At 42.6% G+C, this 25,330-nt stretch overlaps 1 protein-coding gene across 1 annotated transcript in view; it reads left to right on the top strand.

The window, feature by feature from the left end:
• LOC144526651 (voltage-gated inwardly rectifying potassium channel KCNH6-like) overlaps positions 1–25,330 on the top strand; it is a 124,345-nt gene that overhangs the window by 70,992 nt on the left and 28,023 nt on the right. Inside the window, exons 7-12 of the mRNA XM_078264256.1 lie at positions 1,482–1,654; positions 8,482–8,620; positions 9,175–9,312; positions 9,565–9,719; positions 11,458–11,699; positions 22,075–22,274. Coding sequence (XP_078120382.1) covers positions 1,482–1,654; positions 8,482–8,620; positions 9,175–9,312; positions 9,565–9,719; positions 11,458–11,699; positions 22,075–22,274 — 1,047 coding nt within the window. The remainder of the gene's footprint in view (positions 1–1,481; positions 1,655–8,481; positions 8,621–9,174; positions 9,313–9,564; positions 9,720–11,457; positions 11,700–22,074; positions 22,275–25,330) is intronic.

The following is a 25,330-nucleotide window of genomic DNA, read 5'->3' as shown; positions in this document are numbered from 1 at the left end:
GGTACAACCTAAAACACGGCAATAATTAACCATTTTCCTTAACGCCGTTCGGGATCTACTTCAGTGTCTGTGCTTTGTTGTGATGCGGAGAACCTCCAACATGGCGACTTCGGGTCTGAAACCCTCTATACTTTTTCTGACCTTTTTGAATATTGCCCCCGACAAATAACCCATATTACAAAAAAAGACTAAAGCTAAGACTAGAACTAATAAAAACTAAACTTAAACTAAGCATTTTCAAAAAATAAAAACTAAACTAAACTAACAAACCCGCTTTAAAAACTAATTAAAACTAAACTGAATTTGAAAACAAAAAGTCAAAACGAAATAAAAATAAAAACTAATGACAAATGCAAAACTATAATAACCTTGGGTGGAGTATATTAAGATTAAGATATAGCCTACTTTATTTATGCCACAAGGGGGAAGATTTTCACTCTGTTGTTAGTGATTACACAGGCCGAAAATACACAGACAGGACCTTTATACATGCATTATTGGACATGTGTCAGAGTGAGGAGGGCTGCCCATGACATGCCCCAAGCTCTTGTGGCACCTTGCTCAAGGGCACCTCTCTACCACCTACCAGTCCACAGTCTGTACTTGGTCTGCACAGGGACCTGAACCGGCGACCCTTCGGTTCCCAAGCTAAGTCCCTTCGGGCTGAGCTACTGCACCATCAAGAGCTCCGATATCAGTACATGTCCTACACAGCCACATGCACCATTCCTCCTGGTCAGACCTTCTGACATAGCTTGTCACAGTTGGTCATGCCTGTAAAACCTCAAAGGGAGGTTGACATCGGTGTAGTCTATATCCACAACGTTCTATTTCCGGGATTGCTCTGGTTCTGCCGGAAATTTCGCCGGATGTCAATCTTTTTCGGATGTCCGTTTTCGGATGTCCCGTTACCTTCCGCTTTCTTTCATTTGGCATTCTAAACTCGGATGGATTTATAAGTACTACGGTTAACTGCTCCTCAGATCTCTGCAGGGTTAATTCAGACAGCTAGCTAGACTATCTGTCCAATTTGAGTTTTCTGTTGCACGACTAAAACAACCACCAAAACATGTTCCTTCCCGAGACTATTTTGCAGTGCCAGGGCTCCGCTCCGCGCTTAGCACCACCCAAGACGATTGTGATTGATTTAAAGAAATGCCAATAAACCAGAGCACGTTTTTTCCTATCCCGGAACTAGTGTGGACTAGCCAGACCCTACTCCGCAGCGCTGTGGCGGAAGGTCTGGCAATGCAAGATTAACATTGGTGCATTCTTAGGTTCTCCTCTTCTCCATTTGATCTTAAAGTCAGCAGTGTTCTGACTCACAGCATAATCTTGGGTACTGTAGTCCTCAACAGTCACACATAGAAGTGACTAAATAAATGAGTGCAGAAAAATAGCACACATTGTGGGGCTACAGAGTAGCCTCGTGCAGAGTGGATGAACAGACTAACGGATCTCTCTGTCTCGCTCTCCTGTAGGTGCTGTCTCTGGGTGACGATGTGTTACCAGAGTATAAACTGCAGACTCCTAGGATCCAAAAGTGGACCATCCTTCACTACAGTCCATTCAAAGCTGTGTGGGACTGGGTCATTTTGCTCTTAGTCATTTATACAGCCATATTCACTCCTTATTCTGCTACATTTCTACTAAGGTTGGTGGAAATTCACACAACACCTGAGCTGCACGAGTTAATTATGAAGCCGTTAGGTTTCCCCTGCTGCCCTCCAAACTATGCTAAAATAACAGGGCTGATGAAGGTTGATAACCAGTTAGCATGGTGTTACATCTGCATATACCTTTTTGTTGGGGTACATGTCAACATCTCGCCAGAGAGAATGAAGAGATATGACTCCATTTCCTTAACAAAACTGGATATTTAATTATTTATATTAACCTTTTAGGAGCAAAACATCTGAATTTTTGGTGATTACTTTTTGCGTCTTTAATCTTATACAGGCTGAATAAGATAATTAATAAATTATTTAGATTATGTTAATCTCACATTACCAGACCTATCTCTACAGGGCTGTATCAGCACTGGAGAATGGTCTGGCTGCAAGAGGCGACATTTTAATATAAGGGACAAACACTTTATTTGACACATTTTAACACTTTATTTGATGGGTGTGCAGAAGACATGACATTAGTTATGAACATGAATAATTCCCTTGACCTGTAGTAAAGTGGAACCAGTTTGACTTGTAATTAAAATGTAAAGTTATAAGACCAGTTTGACAACTTAATTTACAGAGTTTTGGACAAATAAAGTTAGCTTTAGGCTACTGCAACAACAAAAATCCTAGAACATTATTCAGCACAATTAAAAGATTGGTGAAACACTGCTCCTCCCACAGTACTGGTCTTTTCAAATGATGACTGTGAAATGTTTTTATCATTCTTTGTGAAAAGGGTGCTGATATAAGGTGTAAAATATTGCCTGCCTCTACCCCTGATGCTGACTTTCTGGCCCATGCTTCCTTATTGAGGCGGATTAGCCCAAACTCATTGTTGGAACTTACAGACATTGCCCCCAAATGCAGCCCTCCTCTAGTTCCCTTGACATTGTCCCAACCAAGATGTTTTAGTTCCTTAGGACCCTTTTTACTCCTCATTTTGAATAGCTGATTATTTTAAACATGCTATTATTCAGCCACTATTGAATAGGGTTGGGCATCGTTTGGATTTTAACGATTCTGATTCCAATTGCGATTCTTCCTTTCGATTCCGGTTCTTATCGATTCTCGATTCCGATTCTTTGAGGGGTGGAGTTTAAACGGGTCACATGCTTATTTCACAAATAAGAGGAAAGTTTTATTTTGAGTCAATGGTGGGTTGCAGTTTTACAGGGCTTTTTCAATGTAAAATAAAGGCACACTAGAGCGCTGCTTACTGTGCTCCAAGGCTGCAACACAACAAGTACCTGGCCGCTACGGAAACCCAAACTTGCGCATATTAAATTTGGAACCCATGATCAGATTTGAAACCAAATCCTCCAAACGATTCCAATAAAGAAACGATTCCACTGGAATCATAATTTTTGAAACAATTCCAAGTAGGAATCAGTTCTCGATGCTCAACCCTACTCTTGAAAAAGCCAAGGCTGGACCCATTGCTGCCCAGGTAGACCTATTTCTAAACTTCCTTTTATTTCCAAGGTCCTAGAAAAACTTGTATGTAAACAACTTGTCTTGGACAGCAATGACATTTTCGATAAATTCCAGTCTGGTTTTCATTTGAGACACAGTACTGGAACTGCTCTGCTTAGGGTTTCAAATGATATTTTAAGATGTTGGGGAATGACCGGTACTACTGCTGCTTGACCTCAGTGCAGCCTTCCACCCTGTTCACCACACCACTCTTATTATTTTTTGGGGGCTTTTCCCTTTATTTGAAAGTGGAAAGACATGAAAGGGGGAGAGAGATGGGGGATGACGCGCAGCAAAGGGCAGCAGGTCAGTTTCGAACCCGCACCTCTGCAGGATTCAGCCAACATGGGGCGAACGCTCTTACTGGGTGAGCTAGGGGAGTCATTTTGAGTATTCATGACTGTTGTCATTAAGTGTCATTCGGTAAATTATGACACTTTCAGAGATGGCAAAAGTACTCAGTTCCCGTACTCAAGTAGAAGTACAGATAATTGTGTTAAAAACTACTCTGGTAAAAGTAGAAGTACTGATTTAACTTCTTTACTCAAGTAAAAGTAACAAAGTACAGGCTTGGAAATTTACTTAAAGTATAAAAGTAAAAGTAGCCTTGAATGTCTTGCTGCTTATCTGCCAAATCTCTGGGATCTCCGTTTTCTTAATTTTCAAACATGTCGCCGTCCATACTACTATGTGCTAAAGTTACCACCATCAATGCGAATGAATGCTGCCAAATCTGTCGAGTCGTCTTGTAGTGGTGCAGAAGTGCAACGTATATTCCCATCCAATTAGATTGAATTCGGTATTGATGACGCGAAAAATAACTCGACTGAAATTATTTGAAACTAAAGTAACGAGCCAATTTTGTAAAATGTAAGGAGTAGAAAGTACCGATATTCGTGTTAAAATGTAAGGAGTAAAAGTAAAAAGTCGGCACAAAAATAAATAGTGAAGTAAAAAATATCTGAAAAATCTACTTGAGTACAGTAACAAAGTATTTGTACTTTGTTAGGTTCTGGGTTCGAATCCAGGTCGTTCCGGGCCTTTCTGTGTGGAGTTTGCATGTTCTCCCCATGTTTGCGTGGGTTTCCTCCGGGTGGTCCGGTTTCTTCCCACCATAAAGACATGCATGCTAGGTAATTAGGACTACAGTTGAAAATTAGCCAACTGGCTAACACTGGCGCATTTACAGAAATGTTGATTAATGTGCATTGTCCTAATCAAATAAACTTACAAACAAACTATCTCTGGACACTTTTAATGCAAAATTAGAGATGTCTTTGTCATGACAACTTGACATTAAACTAGACAATACAACCTATCGATGTCTTTGTAATGACAACTTGACATTAACCTAGACAACATAACCTGTCATAAGTACGTAATGACAGGCCCAATTATCAAACTTTAATAAACTAGCTTTATGTGTTAACATTACATTAAACTTTCATTATGAGGTTGTTTTTTTACATTGGCTGTCATGAGAGCATTATAATTGTGTCATGAATATTTTTCCTTGACCTCAAGTAAAGTGAAACAATTTGGACCGGTCATAAAGTTTGATTTCATTATCAAATGCTTATATGACGGTGTCATGAATAATATCCATAATCTCAAGTAAAGTGGAACCATTTGGACTTGTCATTAAGATGTCTTAAAAGTTATAAGACCAGTGATTGCAGACAGTGAATGCAGTACCGAGGTGATTTGTCACAACACAGAGATTGTTGTCTTCGTTAATGCCAAGTTGTCATGACAAAGACATTTCGGACAGTGCTAACTTTGCATTAAAAGTGTCATAATTTACCGAATGACACTTAATGTCATGAATACTCAAAATGACTCCTTCATGTTCATGTCAGTCTTATGCACACCCCTTCAAATAAAGTGTTACCCAATATTCATACTTTCACACATGGTCAAAATAATGTAGCCATATCTGTAGTGAATTTTAACAAATATTAACAAACAACATGTTCTAAAATAAGTGAATAAACAAATCAATACAATGTCACTTTGTTTTTAACGCCAACACAAAGAAAGCAGAAGGTTACGGACATCCAGCCGAAAAGAAGGACATGGGGCGGAATTTCCGACTGCACTCTAGAAATCCCGGAAGTGGAACGTCGTGGATATAGACTTATCACAGCTCAAAACTGAAAAGACTGAAGGTACTGGGGCGCCTGGGTAGCTCACCTGGTAGAGCAGGCGCCCATATATAGAGGTTTACTCCTCGATGCAGCGGCCACGGGTCGACTCCGCCCTGCGGCCCTTTGCTGCATGTCAATCCCCTCCCTTTCATGTCTTCAGCTGTCCTGTATAAATAATGGCCAAAAAATAATCTTAAAAAAAGGTTCTGATTGTTGTTCCAGAAAAGGTCGTCCCCACAATCATGCAATGTACTGGTCGTCTTTCCTCTGCTGTCTGCTCTAACCTGCACAATTTAGGGATGATGTTTGATAAATCTACGTTGTTTGACACACATGTAAAGCAGCTGACCCGGGGGTTATTGCACAAAAGTAGAACTTATAAATCCAGAATAACCGATAAAGCAAGGCTTGACCTAGTCTAATCTGTGCAGCCTGGTGCAGTTTCCTTCTTTACATATTATATGCTTTGCTCCCTCGTATATATGCTCGATGGTGTTTTAAGCCCCCAACGTAGACTTAGAGGCAGCGCTGCGACCGTCGACTTCAAGGCACCTAACCACCTAACCTTAACCCTAACCATTGCCTAATCCTGGTGCCTTCCAGGCAGCGCTGCCTGGAAGACGACGTTGGGGACTTAAAACACCAAACACCCATATATATGGACATAGAAAAGAAAGACACTGAAGAAATTGGACTCTAAAATCTAGAAACTATAAAGATAATGAAGTGATAAATTCCATGCACACTGTAAACATGACTTTAACAGAGTATATTCATCAGTTATTTCTCCCCAGCATATCCCTGTTGTTACATGAATGTACAGTAGCCTACACTATATAGTTATTGGTTCAGTGAACTAAGACTATAATTTGGGAGGATTGTACTTGTAATTAGGATATGTTCTTAAAATTGTACAATCCTCCCAAATTATAGTCCCAGTTTACTGGACAACACAAATTGTGTGCTAAGAATGCCAATTTATTGAATCCTTTATTGTTAAAGAATACAACAAAAACAATTATCAACTAAAATAATTCAAGGTGCATTGTTCCACTATAGAAACACACATGTACAGCACTTTATATATTGCCCTTAGTAACGGACTTCATTTAAAACACATTCGGCAACTTGATCAGCCTTTTCTAATTATCTCAAGAACTGCCAAAATATATTAATCAAACTTCTAACAACAATATGAACAGCAGTCTTCATACAGTAACATTGTCACATGAATAATTATAAAAAAATAATGGTCACAACTTTAAAGCTACATTGTGTAAGAATTTCTCCCATCTAGTGGTGAAATTGTATACGACAACCAACTGAATATTACTTTCTAGCCCCTCCCATTCCGAGCGTGTTTTAACTCCTACGGTGGCCGTATGCCAAGATTAACATGGCTTCCAGTACGACTTTGTCCTTTCTGTATATTGTACGAGATAAATAGTGTAAGGCAATGTTTACAGCGTAGGCTACATATTTTTCTCCGTGAGCAGAGTCAGAGATCAGCTGATGTGACGGAGGTGCGAGGGAAAGCTAAAGGAAGAGAGATAGGTAAAGAAAAACCAAAAGACAGAGCCGGTGGCAGTGGATCGGTGAGACCGCCTAGGCAAAGAAAAACTAAAGAGACGCTCTCCAAAGATGACGAGGCGACTCCGTTACATGTCCTCGAGAATATGATGTGATCCTCCATCTTCAACAGGCTTTCAAATCTGCCGGCAGGCGCGAGTAATCTCCCCCTGGCATTTGTCACGGTGCCACTGAGTGTAAAAGCGCGAAAGGGCGGAGGTATGTCCCTCTTTGGCTAATGTATTTTAAAGATGGAGGCTGATAAGAATAAGGTAAAAGCACTGCTGAGTGAACAGAAAAGGCCCCAGGATTAATAAATCCTGGCTGTTAGCCTGTTCGGGATCAGGCTAGCTGTACAGAATAAATCTCCATGGTAACTTAGGTGCCTCTACTTTTGTGAAACCGAGTCCAGGCTAAATTGAGCCAGGATCACTGGGGAAATCCCGGCTTAATCCCTTATCTTGGTTTTGTGAAATAGCCCTCAGATCTTGTTTTCTCTATCTCAGAAATATTACATAACATAAACTGAGATCTGTTGTTTCTACTGCTGAACTTAAGATGCTCACATATGCATTTATCTCTTCAAGCAATGACCACTGCAACTTCCTGCACTCAGTATGTCTGCTGTTGATCACTTTCAGTCCATTCAAAACGCTGCCACAAAGCTATTCACAATGTCAACTTGACAGTCTCACGTCACCCCTGTACTCAAGTCTGTGCACTGGCTCCCTGTCACATATAGGATTTAGTTTAAGATTCTCACTCTCACATAGAGAGCTTTACACGGTCAGTCATGTGCATATGTGGCTGACCTACTGGAACCTTATTTATCAGCACGCTCCGTAAGGTCTAATATGTCCAACCTCCCGACTGTTCCTCAATTCAATTTTTTAATTCAAATTTTATTTATAGTATCAAATCATGACAAGAGTTATCTCAAGACACTTTACATATAGAGTAGGTCTAGAACACACTTTATAATTTACAAAGACCCAACAATTCCAGTAATTCCCCCAAGAGCATGCATGTAATAACAACAGTGGTGAGGAAAACTTCCTTTTAGGGAGAAACCTTGGACAGACCCAGGCTGTTGGTGGGCTGTGCCTGACGGTGCCGGTTGGGGGTGTGATGAACAGTGGCAATTATAGTCACAATAAAGATAATGGAACTATGACTAGAAATAGTAGTAGTTCATGGCGTAGCAGGGCACTGCAAGGCGTAGCAGGGCACTGCAGGGTGTAGCAGGGCACTGCAGGGCGCACCGCAGCTTAGGACCTGTGGTGATCGAGCCTTCGAGTCGGTAGCACAGAGACTCTGGAGCGCTCTGCCTCCTCCTATGTGATCTGCTGTCTCCGTTGACTCTTTTAAAAACCAGTTAAAGACCTACTTAATTTTAACAGGCCTTTGGTTGACCTGTTCACACTTTGTTTTGTATTTTATTTTTTAATTATTACTTTGTGATTTTAATTGTTGTTTATTGTCGTATGTGTATCATATGTATTATGTATTATATTGTATGTTTTATGTAAAGCAGTTTGTGATTTGTATCTGTAAAAAGCTCTATATAAATACATTTTACTGACTTACTTACTTACTTACTTACTATTTCCCTGTAGTGACCAAGAGGAGGCAGCCATGCAGACGTGTGGTTACTCCTGTTCACCCCTTAATGTTGTGGATCTTATAGTGGACATCATGTTCATTGTTGACATCATCATCAACTTCAGGACCACATATGTCAACTCCAATGATGAGGTGAACTGATCTGATTAACTGATTAACTAACTGATCTACTTACTTTCTCTGTGTGTGAATGACTAATTGACAAATTCAGTGACCCACTGACCCATTTACAGCGAATATTAGTAGTCTCCAAGGTGCTGATCAGAGTGCTGTCTGCTGTGGATGCAGATAAAGTAGGGATCTCATAGATTTTTTTCACAAACTTAATAAATGACCTTCAAATATATAGATTTATCCATTGATTCATTATTTTGTAATTGCACAGCCAAGGATTTGATAAAGGAAATCTTTGATAAAGCTATTCAAATAAGTAATTTTGTATTATATTTTATTGTTCTGTATAGTATTCTCTTATCTCTATACTCAATTGTTTTTTTTGTAGAAAATCTTAAAACATGCACATACTTATAATGTCACAAATATGCAAAGTAAAATAGCCAACTTATTCTACACAATACATCCATGTCATTATTGTTATTTGCCAATGTTGTGGGATTTGGAGTTCAACTGTGTGCTGTTAAATGTGATGATACATGTAGCTTACTGGTTGTATTTTGTCTCCTCAGGTGGTGAGCATGTCTTCTCGGATTGCTGTCCACTACTTCAAAGGGTGGTTCCTCATTGACATGGTGGCAGCCATTCCCTTTGACCTCCTCATCTACCGCTCAGGAGAGGAGGTGGTTAGGGCAGGTGGAGAGGGAGAGGTAGGGAGGAGGGAGGGAAAGAAGATTGGAGGGTGAAGTGGGAAATGGAGGTTTGGTTAAAAAGTGGGATAGTGGGATAGAAAGACAATTAGGATTGTTGGGGAACAAGTAGCATGAGAGAGAGAGAGAGAGAGAGAGAGCGAGAGAGAGAAAGAAAAAACATCTGGAAGCTAGGGACTCTAATAACAGTCCTTATGTATTGGATATTGTTGTTTTTTTTTCACTCACATTTCTGTCCCGTCCTCCTAACAGACCACCACACTGATTGGCTTACTGAAGACAGCTCGGTTACTGCGATTGGTTCGTGTAGCCAGGAAGTTGGACCGTTACTCAGAGTATGGTGCAGCTGTGCTCTTCCTCCTCATGTGCACCTTCGCCCTCATCGCCCACTGGCTGGCCTGCATCTGGTACATTACTCAACTTTATCCTGCAGTATTTTTATCTTACTCCCACACAGGGAAGCATAGTACCAGAAAAGATCCATCAATATTTTAGGCATTAAAAAAATACTTTTGGCATGAATCTGACCAGATGAACATTTACAGTATATTAAATGTGGAAAGGGAGGAATCACCATCAGACTCTAACTATCCGACAACGCCACCGGGACTTCCACCCCAGGACATAGCTGCGTTTCATTAGTGTTTCAACATGCCCTCCTTCACTTCCCCTCAGCCCTTGGTATGACATAACAGCATACGTCGCACGAAGGCCACTTGGAGAACAGAGGGAAAGTGGGCGGGGCAGGAGCGGGGCATTGAAATGGAACGCACCTGCCCTTGTTCACTTTCAGCCCGAACATACAGATCCACCGCCAGTTGTAGGCTTAGCACTGCTGTTTTTTTCCCCCATTTATTTCCATTAATTATGGCATTCTATGCCCGTTTTTACGTTCATTCTATGTCTGCTTATGTCATGCAATTTCCTTATTGTACAGTAGGCCTATTTCTTGTATGAAAGGCACTATACAAACATTTTTAATAAAAGTATTCCTACTGCATTTCACACATCATAAATACCTGCAGACTCATTTCAATGAGGCTTGGTAATCAGCTGCATGAGTTTCTGATTTAGAAAGTTTGTGATCTGTATCATGATTAATCATAGTAGGCTATATCTCGTAAAAACAGAATGGATGTGAGGCGCCTGGGAAGCTCACCTGCTAGAGCCTGTGCCCCATGTACAGAGGCTCAGTCCTTGCTGCAGCGGCCGCAGGTTCAAATCTGACCTTCAGCCCTTTGCTGCATTCCCCCTCTCTCTCCCCGTTAATGTTTGGGCTGTCCTATCAAATAAAGGCCTAAAAAATACCACGTAAAAAAAACATTAAACAGAATGGATGTATTTTCTTGCAGCAAATGCATAATGGGTGGTATCCACCTCTGGAGTTACCATCGTTGTTCAATTGCTCCCTCAGCTCCCCCAAGGGTCCATCTCACCAAGTTCCCTTCAGTTTTTCAGACAATTGAAATGACACTTAAGATGGCGGCGGAGATTCCCCCGAGGGCGAGTACTTAGGGGAAGTGAACAAGGGCATGTTGAACCACCAATGAAACACAGCCATGCTTTAGTACTACCTGAACTAGCACCCAGTTATACCTCTATGCAAAGAGGCAGCCATGATAGCACAGGTGCCTTAAATGAGCTCAGCTAACAAGGGGGTTTGGTCTTGGTCTAGCTAAATTGAAACTATAGAGGTGTGTTCAAGAGCCAACAGAGTGCCGCTGTAGGTCTGCACACACCACTACATATACATATCTGAATTAAAATGCTTAAAGGCCCTAAACACCAACCAGGTGTTTTTAGTTAATCTGGCTGATTGGACCTGGTCCCAGGACTGTGTGGGTGTGTTTAGGCTGATTGATTGACATCTCCCTGAGTCTCTTGTTAGCTTTGTGGCACCTTTATCATTCCTGTTGGTAGAAAAGATTTGTGACCAATTAAATACCCATCAACGTTCCGGCCCACCTTCAACCTGAGTCTAATCAGCCAGAATAACTGAAATCACCTGTGTGGGTGTTCAGAGGCTTAAGTGTAGTGCAGAGAATCAATGGTAAAAATAATAATTTTAAGCTTTTTTCAGGCATTGCCACTGTCTTTCAGGAGCCAGTGTTAAAAGTTCTGCATTTACGTGTTTTCCTGCCCTAGGTATGCCATAGGTAATGTGGAGCGGTCAACTTCGGCTGGGATCGGCTGGTTGGACAATCTTGGTGAACAGCTGGGGAGGCCGTACAATGACTCCATCATCGGGTCGGGTCCTTCCATTAGAGATAAATATGTCACAGCTTTGTACTTCACCTTCAGCAGTCTGACCAGTGTAGGCTTTGGGAACGTCTCCCCAAACACCAACTCTGAGAAGATCTTCTCCATCTGCGTCATGCTTATTGGCGGTGAGTTCTACAACAAATAAAAAAACAGTTTGGCCATCTCAAAAAAACTAGTGAAGCTAAAGTAACAGCAGTTTGGTTTCAAATGTTTCAGAAGGTAGTTAAGTAAATGTGTTGACATGAAGTTTACTGTAGCATAGTTTAGACACTCATGTCTCATGCCAATTAGCAGATGCAAGCATACTTCGCCTAAACTAACACTATGCTTCATTCTGTCCTGGTGTATCTCAAAATGTGCTTTCACACCTGTAGTTTGGTTCATTTGGTCCAGACAAGGGAAAAATTAAACCTTGTTGCCTTTTTTTCCCCCAATATGTTTATTAGAATTTTTATTAATTAATTAAATTTTCTCTATTTTGCATAACATTGAACGGAATACAATACAGCCATTTCAGACCAAACATTACCTAGACATACATCTCTACCCACATACCAACGTGACATCATGACTTCGCGTAAAAATACACACCACTTTCTAAAGCCAAGTGGCGTGTTATCTGTACGCATTTTGAGCTATCCGCGTGTATGTCTGCCGTATACAGCACGTTGTATTTTGAGCTATACGCGTGTATGTCTACGCCATACTGAGAATTAGGACATACGTCATGGTAGCATGCTGTTATGTGACGATTTGGGAGGTGTCTGAGCCCGCCCACCATTTTGGGATCCTACACTATCGGTTGCCAGGGGCAACAGTGTAAGAGCGACACAGAGGCTTACAAATTGGCACATACACCACTTCTTGAGATCAGTCTGCACATACACAAACGCACACCCATACACACTTAACTTGCACAAAAATCAGACAGTCCTATATAGCAAAATAAAAATAGTTTTGTTGCCCACAACTTCCTTTCAGGTAAGGCTTACATTTCCATCTCTGATGATCCACATATATGGTTCCCAGAGCTGAAAAAAGTATTTACTCGTGCCCTTAGCAATGTATGTCAGTCTTTCCAGACCAACACAGTCTGAAAGCCCCTTTTATCCATATCTGTAATGATGGAGCGTCCATACTCTTCCAGCACAGTGCAAAAGCCCTCCTGGGCTTGAAGAAGCCCGAAGTCCAGAAGTTTAGTACTTTTTGATGTTTGTCTAAAGTTCTCTGGATATATACCAAGTACGCATAATTTGGCATTCAAAGGGACTTCCATGTTGAACAGCTCTGACAAACATTTTATGACATCCTTCCAGAAGATGTTAATCTTTGGACATTCCCAAAGACAATGAAACAAAGTACCCCTTTCATCCACACATTTCGAACAAACATCTGGAATATTAGCAGACATATGTAACTTGACAGGGGTGACATATATCCTCATCAACCATTTCTATTGAAGTCACCTAAACCTTCTATCTATCTATCTATCTATCTATCTATCTATCTATCTATCTATCTATCTATCTTACCAGGTGCAAACTGTTTGTTACCCCAAATAGGAGTAAATTGAGACAGCGCAGGTATACCACCAACATGCTTGTGTGAAGCGTGCCAACTAAAATTATGTTTTTAAGAAAAGGATTTTTCGTACCTTTTTTCAAGTTCCTAATATCTGAAGAATAAAGATACAAATTCAGTGGTAAATCTGGGACAGACCCTTGCTCAATATGATACCATCTGAGATTAGGAAGTTGATGGCCTCCCCTCTTATAGGGTAAGTATAATAGTGTGGAAGTGTTTGAAAATAATATAAGAATTTGGAGAGACTGGTCATTTTTATTATATTTATTCGACCGATCATAGATATAGGTAAGTTGGAACAGCGAGCCAGTGTTTCGCTTACTGTCTATCAGGGGGTTATAATTTGCTGACACTACGTCACTGAGTTTGGGAGTAATCTTACCACCCAAGTATTTAAAACCTTCGGTAGTCGTCACAAATGGAGTATTGACGATGGGGCTACGCCTTTCGTCCTTATTAAGAAACATTAAAACTGATTTAAGATTGTTAATTTTATATTTTGAGAGAAAATATAATATCATCCGCAAATAAAGAGATAAGATGATCTATCCCCCCAGTTGTAATGCCTGACAGTCCTGTATGTACTCTCATGGCCATGGCTAGGGGTTCAATCGCTAGTATGAATAACATTGGGGACAAGGGGCACCCCTGTCGGGTGCATCTTTGTAAACTAAATGTTCGTGAAACGTTACGATTAGTTAAAATCTCAGCATTCGGGTTTGTATATAATAATCTTAACCATTGAAGAAATTTCATTTTTTTTTTTTTCATGTTTTATAAAACTCTATTGGTAGCACATCCAATCCAGGGGCTTTACCGCTACTAATATCCCCTATAGCCTCCAAAAGGTCTTCTATTGTTGATGCACGGTCTAATGTAATTTTTTCGTTGTGCGCTATAGTCCGACATTTTAAGAAATGTATTCTGTTCTTTACTGTTTTCTGTATATTCTGATTTGTATAGCAATTTATAAAAGTCTTTAAAAGTGCTTTCAAGTTGCCGGACAGAGACTTTATACTGCTATTGTTCTTTCAGCTTGCATTTTCTTTATCCTCCAGGCCAGCAGTTTTCCCCTTGATCATAGTATGTTTGTTTAGTCCACATTAGACTTTTAGCCACCTTATCTGTGGTTAATTTATCGTAGTTAGCTCTCATAGTGCATAGATCACATATTTTTTCAGGGTCAATATTATCATAAAGTTCAGTCTCAGCTTTTTAAATTTTGTTTTCTAATGTCCGTAACTCTTGGTTCAGTTGTTTGGTTTTTGAACTTGTGTAGCTGATAATTTATCCTCCTTATATAGGCTTTAAATGCTTCCCATCTAATGCTAGCCATAGTTTCGTCTGTATTTAGTTCAAAATATGTATCAATGCAGCTCCCCACATATTTGACAAAAGCAGGGTCCTGTAGCAAAAGAACTTGCAACGTTCTATCCCATCCAAATGTAACTCCATAGACACTTAAGCATGATCACTGATTACTATGCTATTGTACCAGCATTTTCTGACAGACATTAGTTCCACTGAAATTAAAAAGTAGTCAATGCGTGAATGGGACTTATATGTGCTTGAGCAGCATGAGTACTCCCTTTTTATTCTGGTTTTGCTTCCTCCAAACCTCAATTAGTCTTAGATCCTTGATGTAATTGATCAAAGTTTTCCTAGTTTGTACATGAGTTGTGTCCACTTGAGTGGATCTGTCTAACACTGGGTCGAGAGCACAGTTAAAGTCCCCTCAGATAATGTAAAGGCCTTCCAAAGCAGATACAGTCAGAAATAGTCTTTCAAAAAAGGTTGAATTGTCTTCATTCAGGCCATATATATTTATAAAATTTAGTTTCTGCGACATGATTCTTCCTTGAACAATAATATACCTCCCAAATGGATATTGAATAGTTTTTGTGACTTGAAATGGTATAGACTTGTGTATGAGGATAGCTACTCCCCTTGCGTGAGTGTTGTAAGAAGCATGAAACACTTGGCCTGGCCATCTTTTACTCAGGTAATGTATGTCTGAAGCAATCAAATGAGATTCCTGCAGAAATAATATTTTGGATTTAAGATGTTTGATCCTATTCAGTACTTGTTTTAGTTTGGCCAATTTTCTCATTCCCCTGACATTCCAGCTTACAATTTCGATATAAGAGCTTCTTTTCTGTCTTGTTTTCTCCATATATGGTTGTCAACTCAGCTTAAAGTTGTGAAGTGTAAAGCAATAACAAAAATAGATAGTGCAAGCACACATACACGTATACACACATCACCCTCCACCCTAGCATTCCAACTGAAATGCACACACTCCCTTTAAGTAAAGATTATGAGGGACGTTGATCCACATGAGCAACTAGTCAACGGAGCCTAACCTAAACCCTCAACCGGACAATCAGTGCCAGCCAACCGTACACTTAAAACTTGGTACAGTGATTTCTCCCTTTTTAGAACACAGGATAACATGATATGACCATATTAACAATTCCCTGGTCCAATAAACATTAATTGCAAGTTATGTAAACAATATCAACCCGATCTTAATCTACACGCTGAACAGACTGGTGTTTCAATGAGCGTATTTACCTGAGAGAAAAAATAAAAGAAAGAAACAGCCAAGTCAAGTAAATTATCTCACAATAAGAGAGGCCCACACTCTTCTACTGCTCATCTTGGTGTTCTGCTGATACCCGTGGCCGTAGCTGTTTCTTCCTGGAGCCCAAAGTTTATTGTGGCTGTAATCAAAATTAAGTTGCATATTAAACTCGGCCTACATTATGTGTAGGGTGGCCTAAAGCCTTTTATACATACATTTTTTGCATAAGCTATTAAAATTGCACTAAGCCTAATAATTGTTGGCATGGTTTTATAAATCATGTTTTAATATTAAAGGTCCAATATGTAATATAATTACTGTAATAAATCCAAAAATGACCCCACTGCTTCAGATATTAAGGAAACATGCTAAGTTGAAATACTATCTTTTCTGACAACAATACTAATGCCAGTATTTTCTCCTTTTGAAATTTCTGTTCCATGACGGAATTTCTGTTTGTGTTTTGGCCTGTGTGTTGTTATCAACTGCCCAGTTTGACAGCCAGGCCGGGTTGCCAGATATACCTGTAAAAACGTAAACCCATCGCGATACAGCTGTAACATTAGTACAGCCATGAAAGCAGCAAACAACGAACAGGAGCAACGGAGATCGATTCTACCCGACCTAAAAAAACATGTTTCTAACAGTTGCGTGACCAGAGATTAACAAACCCCGGATAAATACTGGAGATGTATTTGAAAGCTGGAGACAGCTTGGAGCCCAAAAGCACACCAAGTTGGCTAATTTCCTCCCGAACAGGTAGCTAAGCATTAGCTTCAGGCTAATTTATCACGGCTACAAGGGACTGGCATTTTATGTCATTTCAACATTCGTGGACTCACATTGAATTATATGGCTAGAGTACCCGAGTTGGTTACTTGCAAAAACAACTGAGACACAGCCAGTAAAGTCATCCCGACTGGTTCTGCCTAACGCAGCCATACTAAACCTGCTAACTGCTCACGTTACCGGAGGACCATGCAAGCGGACCACGGTTGTTTACAACGTGTAGCCTGTTCAGCGGCCGTAGCCAACAACGGTGAGTTATTTTAAGCCAAGAGAGGGGGGCTGTAAATCGGGAAGAGATGACTGTGAGTTTGCAGTGTGTTTAGAGATTGTTGCCGTAATTCAAAGACAATATGTTATAAAGAAAAAAAAATCTTTATTTGCTGTTTTTAAATGTCTTATGTATCCCTGTACGGTGTCCTTGAGTGTCGAGAAAGGCGTCTTTTGATTTAAAATGTATTATTATTATTACCTCTCCGGGGACCATCACCTTATCGTGGTGGAGAGGTTTGTGTGTCCCTATGAACCTGAGGGCTGTGTTGTCTGGAGCTTTGTGCTCCTGGTAGGGTCTCCCAAGGCAAAGTGGTCTCAAGTGAGGGGCCAGACAAAGAATGGTTCAAAAACCCTATGAGTGACCGAGGTAGATATGGAGTGACCCTGCCCGGAGGAAGCCCGGGGCCCCCGTCTGGAGCCAGGCCCAGATGGAGGGCTCGTCAGCGAGCGTCTGGTGGCCGGGTTTGCCACGGAGCCCGGTCGGGCACAGCCCGAAAAAGCTACGTGGCACCTATCTCTCCATCCCTTTGGGCCCACCACCTGTGGGAGGAACCTCTGGGGTCGGGTGCGCTGCCATATGGGTGGCAGTGAAGGTCAGGGGCCTCGACGGACCAGACCTGGGCAGCAGATGCTGGCTCTGGGGACGTGGAATGTCACCTCTCTGTGGGGGAAGGAGCCGGAACTTGTGCGGGAGGTGGAGCGCTACCGGTTAGATCTGGTGGGGCTTACCTCTACGCACAGTCTCGGTTCTGGAACCATACTCCTGGATAGGGGTTGGACTCTTTTCTTCTCCGGAGTTGCACAGGGTGTGAGGCGCGGGGCGGGTGTGGGGATACTCACAAGCCCCCGGCTGAGCGCCGCTACGTTGGAGTTTAACCCGGTGGACAAGAGGGTCGCGTCTCTACGCCTGCGGGTTGTGGGGAGGAAAACTCTGACTGTTGTTTGTGCATATGCACCAAACAAGAGTTCGGAGTATTCGGCCTTCTTGGAGACCTTGAGTGGAGTCCTGCATGGGGCTCCAGTCGGGGACTCCATAGTTCTGCTGGGGGACTTCAACGCGCACGTGGGCAATGATAGAGATGAGAGACATGGAGAGGCGTGATTGGGAGGAACGGCCTCCCTGATCTAAACCAGAGTGGTTGTTTGTTGTTGGACTTCTGTGCTAGTCATGGATTGTCTATAACGAACACCATGTTCGAACATAGGGATGCTCATAAGTGTACTTGGTACCAGAGCACCCTAGGCCAAAGGTCAATGATCGATTTTATAATCGTTTCATCTGATCTGAGGCCGTATGTTTTGGACACTCGGGTGAAGAGAGGGGCGGAGCTGTCAACCGATCACCATCTGGTGGTGAGTTGGGTCACGGGGTGGGGGAAGACTCTGGACAGACCTGGTAAGCCCAAACGGGTACTGCGGGTAAATTGGGAACGTCTGGAGGAGGCCCCTGTCCGACAGACTTTCAACTCACACCTCCAGCGGAGCTTTTCGTGCATCCCTGTGGAGGCTGGGGGCATTGAACCCGAGTGGACAATGTTCAAAGTTTCCATTGCTGAAGCTGCGGTGAGGAGCTGTGGTCTTAGGGTTTTAGGTGCCTCAAGGGGCGGTAACCCACGAACACCGTGGTGGACACCGGTGGTCAGGGAAGCCGTCCGACTGAAGAAGGAGTCTTTCCGGGATATGTTATCCCAGAGGACTCCGGAGGCAGTTGCAATGTACCGAAGGGCCCGAAGGGCTGCAGCCTCTACCGTGAAAGAGCCAAAGCAGCGGGTGTGGGAGAAGTTCGGAGAAGACATGGAGAAGGACTTTCGGTCGGCACCAAGGTGCTTCTGGAAAACCGTTCGCCACCTCAGGAGGGGGAAGCGGGGAAGCATCCAAGCTGTGTACAGTAAGGATGGGACGCTGTTGACCTCAACTGAGGAGGTAATAGGGCGGTGGAAGGAGCACTTTGAGGAACTCCTAAATCCGACTAATACGCCCTCTATGGTAGAGGCAGAGCTGGAGGATGATGGGGGATTGTCGTAAATTTCCCTGGTGGAGGTTGCTGAGGTAGTTAAACAACTCCACAGTGGCAAAGCCCCAGGAATTGATGAGATCCGTCCAGAAATGCTTAAGGCTCTGGGTGTGGAGGGGTTGTCTTGGTTGACACGCCTCTTCAACATTGCGTGGAAGTCTGGGACGGTACCTAAGGAGTGCTAGACCGGGGTGGTGGTTCCCCTTTTTAAAAAGGGGGACCAGAGGGTGTGTGCCAATTACAGGGGTATCACACTTCTCAGCCTCCCCGGTAAAGTCTACTCTAAGTTGCTGGAAAAGAGGGTTCGGTCGATAGTCGAACCTCAGGTTGAAAAGGAACAATGCGGATTCCGTCCTGGTCGTGGAACAACGGACCAGATCTTTACTCTCGCAAGGATCCTGGAGGGAGCCTGGGAGTATGTCCAACCGGTCTACATGTGTTTTGTGGATCTGGAGAAGGCATATGACCGGGAGATACTGTGGGAGGTGCTGCGGGAGTACGGGGTGAGGGGGTCCCTTCTCAGGGCCATCCAATCTCTGTACGACCAAAGCGAGAGCTGTGTCCGGGTTCGTTTCAGGTGAGAGTTGGCCTCCGCCAGGGCTGCGCTTTGTCACCAATCCTGTTTATAGTATTTATGGACAGGATATCGAGGCGTAGTCGGGGTGGAGAGGGGTTGCAGTTCGGTGGGCTGGGGATCTCATCGCTGCTTTTTGCAGATGATGTGGTCCTGATGGCATCATCAGCCTGTGACCTTCAGCACTCACTGGATCGGTATGCAGCCGAGTGTGAAGCGGCTGGGATGAGGATCAGCACCTCTAAATCGGAGGCCATGGTTCTCAGCAGGAAACCGATGGAGTGCCTTCTCCAGGTAGGGAATGAGTCCTTACCCCAAGTGAAAGAGTTCAAGTACCTTGGGGTCTTGTTCGCGAGTGAGGGGACAATGGAGTGGGAGATTGGTCGGAGAATCGGCACAGCGGGTGCGGTATTACATTCAATTTATCGCACCGTTGTGACGAAAAGAGAGCTGAGCCAGAAGGCAAAGCTCTCAATCTACTGGTCAGTTTTTGTTCCTACCCTCACCTATGGTCATGAAGGCTGGGTCATGACCGAAAGAACAAGATCCAGGGTACAAGCGGCCGAAATGGGTTTCCTCAGGAGGGTAGCTGGCGTCTCCCTTAGAGATAGGGTGAGAAGCTCAGTTATCCGTGAGGAGCTCGGAGTAGAGCCGCTGCTCCTTCGCATCGAAAGGAGCCAATTGAGGTGGTTCGGGCATCTGGTAAGGATGCCCCCTGGGCGCCTCCCTAGGGAGGTGTTCCAGGCACGTCCAGCTGGGAGGAGGCCCCGGGGAAGACCCAGGTCTAGGTGTAGGGATTATATCTCCAACCTGGCCTGGGAACGCCTCGGGATCCCCCAGTCGGAGCTGGTTAATGTGGCTCGGGAAAGGGAAGTTTGGGGTCCCCTGCTGGAGCTGCTACCTCCGCGAACCGACCCCGGATAAGCGGACGAAGATGGATGGATGGATGGATGGATATTATTATTATTATTATTATTATTATTATTATTAAAGTCCACTACGATCTCCTGACCTGACATTTTGCACCTCATCCATGTACGCTGACTCATTATTGTTGGTGTGCTCTGCAAAATTTATGATGGTGTTTGTTGCATGGACAGGCAGACAGTCATGCATGAAGATGGAATACAGCATAGGGCTCAGGACACACCCCAGAATGAAATGAAATGGCCCATTTGTGTGACGTCCTGTTGTGTTCTGTTCCTGTTGTGTTCTGTCCTGTTAAGTAGACTTTATATTTCATATTTGTCATTGTTTTCGGTCAAATCATTTATAGATTTTAACGTTTCCGACCGCACTTGAAGGCAGCTTTAATTCACAGGGGGAGAGAGAGTAAGAAAAGAGACAAGCGAGACATAGCAAGTGCTTTGTTGTTGCAGGAAACATTCAGCTATTAAGCAAACTCCCGGGCAGTTCAGTGCTTGTGTTTCGTTTTTACCCTCAGTCTTTTAAAACTTTTTTGTGGCAGCGATAAAAGGCAGTGATGTTTCCTGTACGGGATTCTCACACCGCCTCAAACCATAGCTGAAAACACACCGACAAGTCTGATTCCCCCCCTGCGGCAACCCTCGCCGCAGCCTAAACGCACTACCCCCATTCAAAATGAATGGAAAGACCTGCGTTTTTGCCAGACCGTCGGACGGCCAAAGCAGGCAGTCTGAACGCAGCGTTAGTCTCTCAAAGCATATGGCTTTCACCGGGGTAAGTGCAATCAGGCGATAGTCATTTAAACAACTAATGCTTTTTGGTTTGGTAATGGGCACGATGGTTGTTGCTTTAAGATATGTTGGGACAAAGCATAGTTCAGGGAAAGGTTAAAGATGTTGGTAGAGACTTTGCCAGCTGGTCTGCACATGCCTGAAGTACCTGCCCTGAGATACTGTGTGGTCTAGCTGCCTTTCTTGTGTTGAAGCTGCGCAGTGCTCTCCTGACCTTGTTTGTGTCCAGTGTTGTGTCCCTTATTATCTGGTGGCAGTCTGTTCATTACCCTAGAACTGTCAGCTGTCGAAGGTTGAGGTTCTCTGCTACTTAGGGGTTGCTGCTTGTGATGTGATTGTCCTTTACATTTTTTGTCTGTGATGGCCCATATGCCTTGCCACATACGCCGAGAGTCATTACAAGTGAAGTTTTCATCTATCCTACTTTAAGTCTTAGTTGTCTTTTGCTTCTTTAATGCCACGTTTAAGATTTCCCCTTGCTAAGCTATAGGCTGTTATGTCATTGGCTCTGTAAGCAGCATCCCTAGGCTTTACGGGTTCTTAACTTTGTTGTTCAGCCAAAGTTTGTGGTTTTAACAGTAATGACATTTTCTTTGCAAAAGCTATTGTATGACAGTACTGTCCTCTGCACTGGCCAGAACCTAAATGCAGCGCAAATTTGCCTTCCACCATTTTCTTAGTAAATCTGGCCCTCAGTGTATAGGCACATTGCTTATGTACTGAGAATTTGAGAGCCGATAAGAGATGATATCTTGCATCTGTTATAAAATTTAGACAGATTTTAACATTCAATAATGGTATTAGTATTTATGCTGGCATGCTTTGTATTGTGTAATATTTTTAATATTTGTATCATTGTTTGTGTCGGTTTCTTGTTCTCTGTGCCCTAATAAATGAGACAATTAAACACTAAACTTGTTAATGATAAATGTCTGAATGAAGGTCTCTGTTTCTGTCTCTTCTCCAGCTTTGATGTATGCCAGTATTTTTGGTAATGTGTCAGCCATTATCCAGCGGCTGTACTCTGGTACGGCTCGCTACCATGCCCAGATGATGAGAGTTCGAGAGTTCATCCGCTTTCACCAGATTCCCAACCCTTTGAAGCAGCGGCTGGAAGAGTACTTCCAACACGCATGGTCATACACTAATGGGATAGACATGAACGCTGTGAGTATGGGAGACTTTCTGGGGATACTAAACTTTCTGTCAGTCAACTCAACAGAATAGACATGGGTCACTAGAGAACTGATTGTCTAAATACATTTTTTTTATCCCTGTTTTTTGTCTGATGTTTTTCAATCACTGTTCAGCACTTTAAATTGCATTTAGTTATGTTTAAAAGGTGCAATATAAATAAAGTTTGAGTCACACCCTAAATCTAATGTATGTTCAGACAGTGTTAGCTTGTTTGTTAGCTAATGTATCTGTTTAGCTAATATTCTGCTTAAGATCCCAAAGTTTCAAAGCTACTAAAATTATAATGCTGATCTTGGCATAAATGGTCCAAAAGGATCCATGAAACATATCATATTTTATATTTGATATAAAAATGCAGCAATAAAAGCAGGATTGCCAACAAGGCAATGTGGTAACTGCCACAGGGCGCCAAAAGGCACAGGTTCATAGTTTTGCAACTGGTTTATCATAATTGGATGATTTCATTTTATTTACTCCTTTTAAACCAGATTTAGCCACAATTTCTATCAGCCAATCACATTTCTGCTGTCAATATGTAAATGTTTTCCTCTACATCGCTGTCAGCTCTCATTTTCATCACTTTTCATCCATCCAGATCTCAGCATTCTCTTCATCTCCATCACCACCAGTGCGTTGACTCTATTGGGGGTATACTACACTACGCACGGCTTCTCAACCCTCTTAAAAGTATGATGATGCCAAGATGGGGTTTAATCACCATTTTCTCATTTATCATTTTTATTGTGCACTTCAATAGGTGTCTCCTGATTGAAATGCATTGACATCACGCAGAAAACAATGACAAAGACTTTTGTTTTTTGGAAATTGTTCTCCTAAGTCTTGGCAAACAAAGGAATCAGAAATAAATACTGTAACTAACACAAATAATAAAGTATGTAGATTTCTTCCCTAGAAAAGTCCATGCGCTTTTACCAAAAAAACTTGTTGTGCCATCTCCTGTCTGCTATGAGACATCAGGAGGCCAAACCACACTCATTTCCAGATCCAGGCTGCCTGAATGACCTGCAGCTCTGCTGTACACACACTACAGTACATACAAGGCCCTCCTGCTTGCACAGGTTAGGGTTATCTATCGACTGAGCAAGCTGTCTTTCTCCTGACATCACTTTCTTGCCATATCCTGTCAATACAGTAAGTCACATAAAATATGTTAAAACCCAATAAAAACCATCCATGCTCAATGTGCCCTGGCCGCATGCCTTACAATACTTTCCAATTTAATCAGAATCTATGCATTATTTATTACATTTACGCTGTTATATCTTTTTGGGTCATTCCTTTACATTTTGTATTTATAGTAGCGAAGTAACGGTACAGATCCATTTGACTGTGCGACACTTCACTCTATTCCTATGGGTGACGTCAAGCGACTTCAATGCGCTGCATTTGAAAAAATGCTGCGCGTCAAAAAGCTGGCCGATGCCCATCTTTATGCAAATGAATCCGTTAAACGCGATGCGACTATCCAGTAGAAGTAGACTGTATGGCCTATTTCTCGCTTCAAATGTTTTCAGAAACACATTTCAGTGAACTATTTTTGTAAAATACGAGATCATATTCTCAACGAGCCACCATGACACTCTGTTGAAATTCTCGAGAAGCCAGACCCATGACATGCGTTCGTCCAATCAGCTGCCGGTCAAGGGCGTGGAGCATCAACCATTGATCTGTGATGTCGCGACACCACGCTTCAGTCGTGTCGGACATATGGATCTGTACCGTAACACAGTCAGAAAAGCGGAAGCATCTGCAACTTTGCGGATGCTGGCTAAAACCAAAGAAGAGACCATAGTCAGGAAGACAGCCTCCAAATAGTCAAAGCACTCACATTAAGATGGCCGTGGTTAACAGTAATACTGTCATGGTTTGCAAATTCCAAAAAAGGACACAAATGCAGGAGGGGGAGGGGGTTGTACGCGATCACGTAAGGCTTGTATCATGTGGACGCGCCAACAGTTTTTTTGTCATTACTTAGAATTCCTCATGGGGGCGACAGAACCTACGCACTATAGCTTTACCAAATTAATCGCACATTTATTTCTGTTCTACATGTACTTTAAAGAATATTTCTAATTTAATGCTTTTATCAAAAAAGGTGCGGACAAATATGTTTTCTTCATGCAAATGTTTATTATTGCGATAATCCAAAACAATGATAAATGTTGCGTTATGTTCCACAGAGTACATAAAAGTACTCCCTGTTCATGGAAGTCGGTTAAGGGAACTTCTCTCAACAAAATTCCTCCATTCGGAACACCCTGCAACGTTACCAACACAGATATCACTTCCTCTATGGTGGAAGAGCAGTTAACCATAGTCCTCATAAATCAACCGGAGTTTAAAATTCCAACGGCAACAGAGCAATCCCAGAAGTGGAACGTTGTTGATATAGACTAAGTTCTTCCCTACACAGTTCCCCGTGGAGGACAGTCCTGCCTGATTTTGAAGCCCTTGTGTGTACATAATTTGATTAACCTCCAGCCACCCTCAAGTGGTCTAGATCCTAGGGAACAGGTTGCCTGTGGGCCGCTCTCTTCGATGGATCAAGCCCTGTCTTCGTTATTTCTCCCCCCAGCTCAATGCTTGGCAGTTATGGCTACAGAGATCTGTTTGGGTTAATCTGGAGCCATTATGTTTCTCTATGTACGCCACTTGACTCTTAAAAGAGAAATCAGTAAGTTCTGGCATGAAGAACAAAGAAATAAAGAGATTACAAATGCATCCGAAAATGCTTCTCACCTTCATTTACCTTAAGTGAATGTAACCTTGGCTAGGAGGGGTTGATGTCATCAGGCGGTACCCATCGTTCATTGGGTGTTTCGACCCTTATCCGCAACACCCTCCCAATGGTGGGTCGGCAGTGATGGCCAAGTCATCTCAACTCAGCTCAACTCCTCCCTTCTGCTCCTTAACCAGCAAGAGGCTCTTTCCGCTGCCTCCCCCATCCTGCGAGCTGCTGTCTCTCTCTCCTTCCCTGTCATTTCAATGGCTGTGAGCATTCTCCA

Source organism: Sander vitreus, chromosome 12 (genome assembly GCF_031162955.1).
Source record: "Sander vitreus isolate 19-12246 chromosome 12, sanVit1, whole genome shotgun sequence".
Lineage (NCBI taxonomy): Eukaryota > Metazoa > Chordata > Actinopteri > Perciformes > Percidae > Sander > Sander vitreus.
This window is presented reverse-complemented; position numbering and strand designations above follow the sequence as displayed.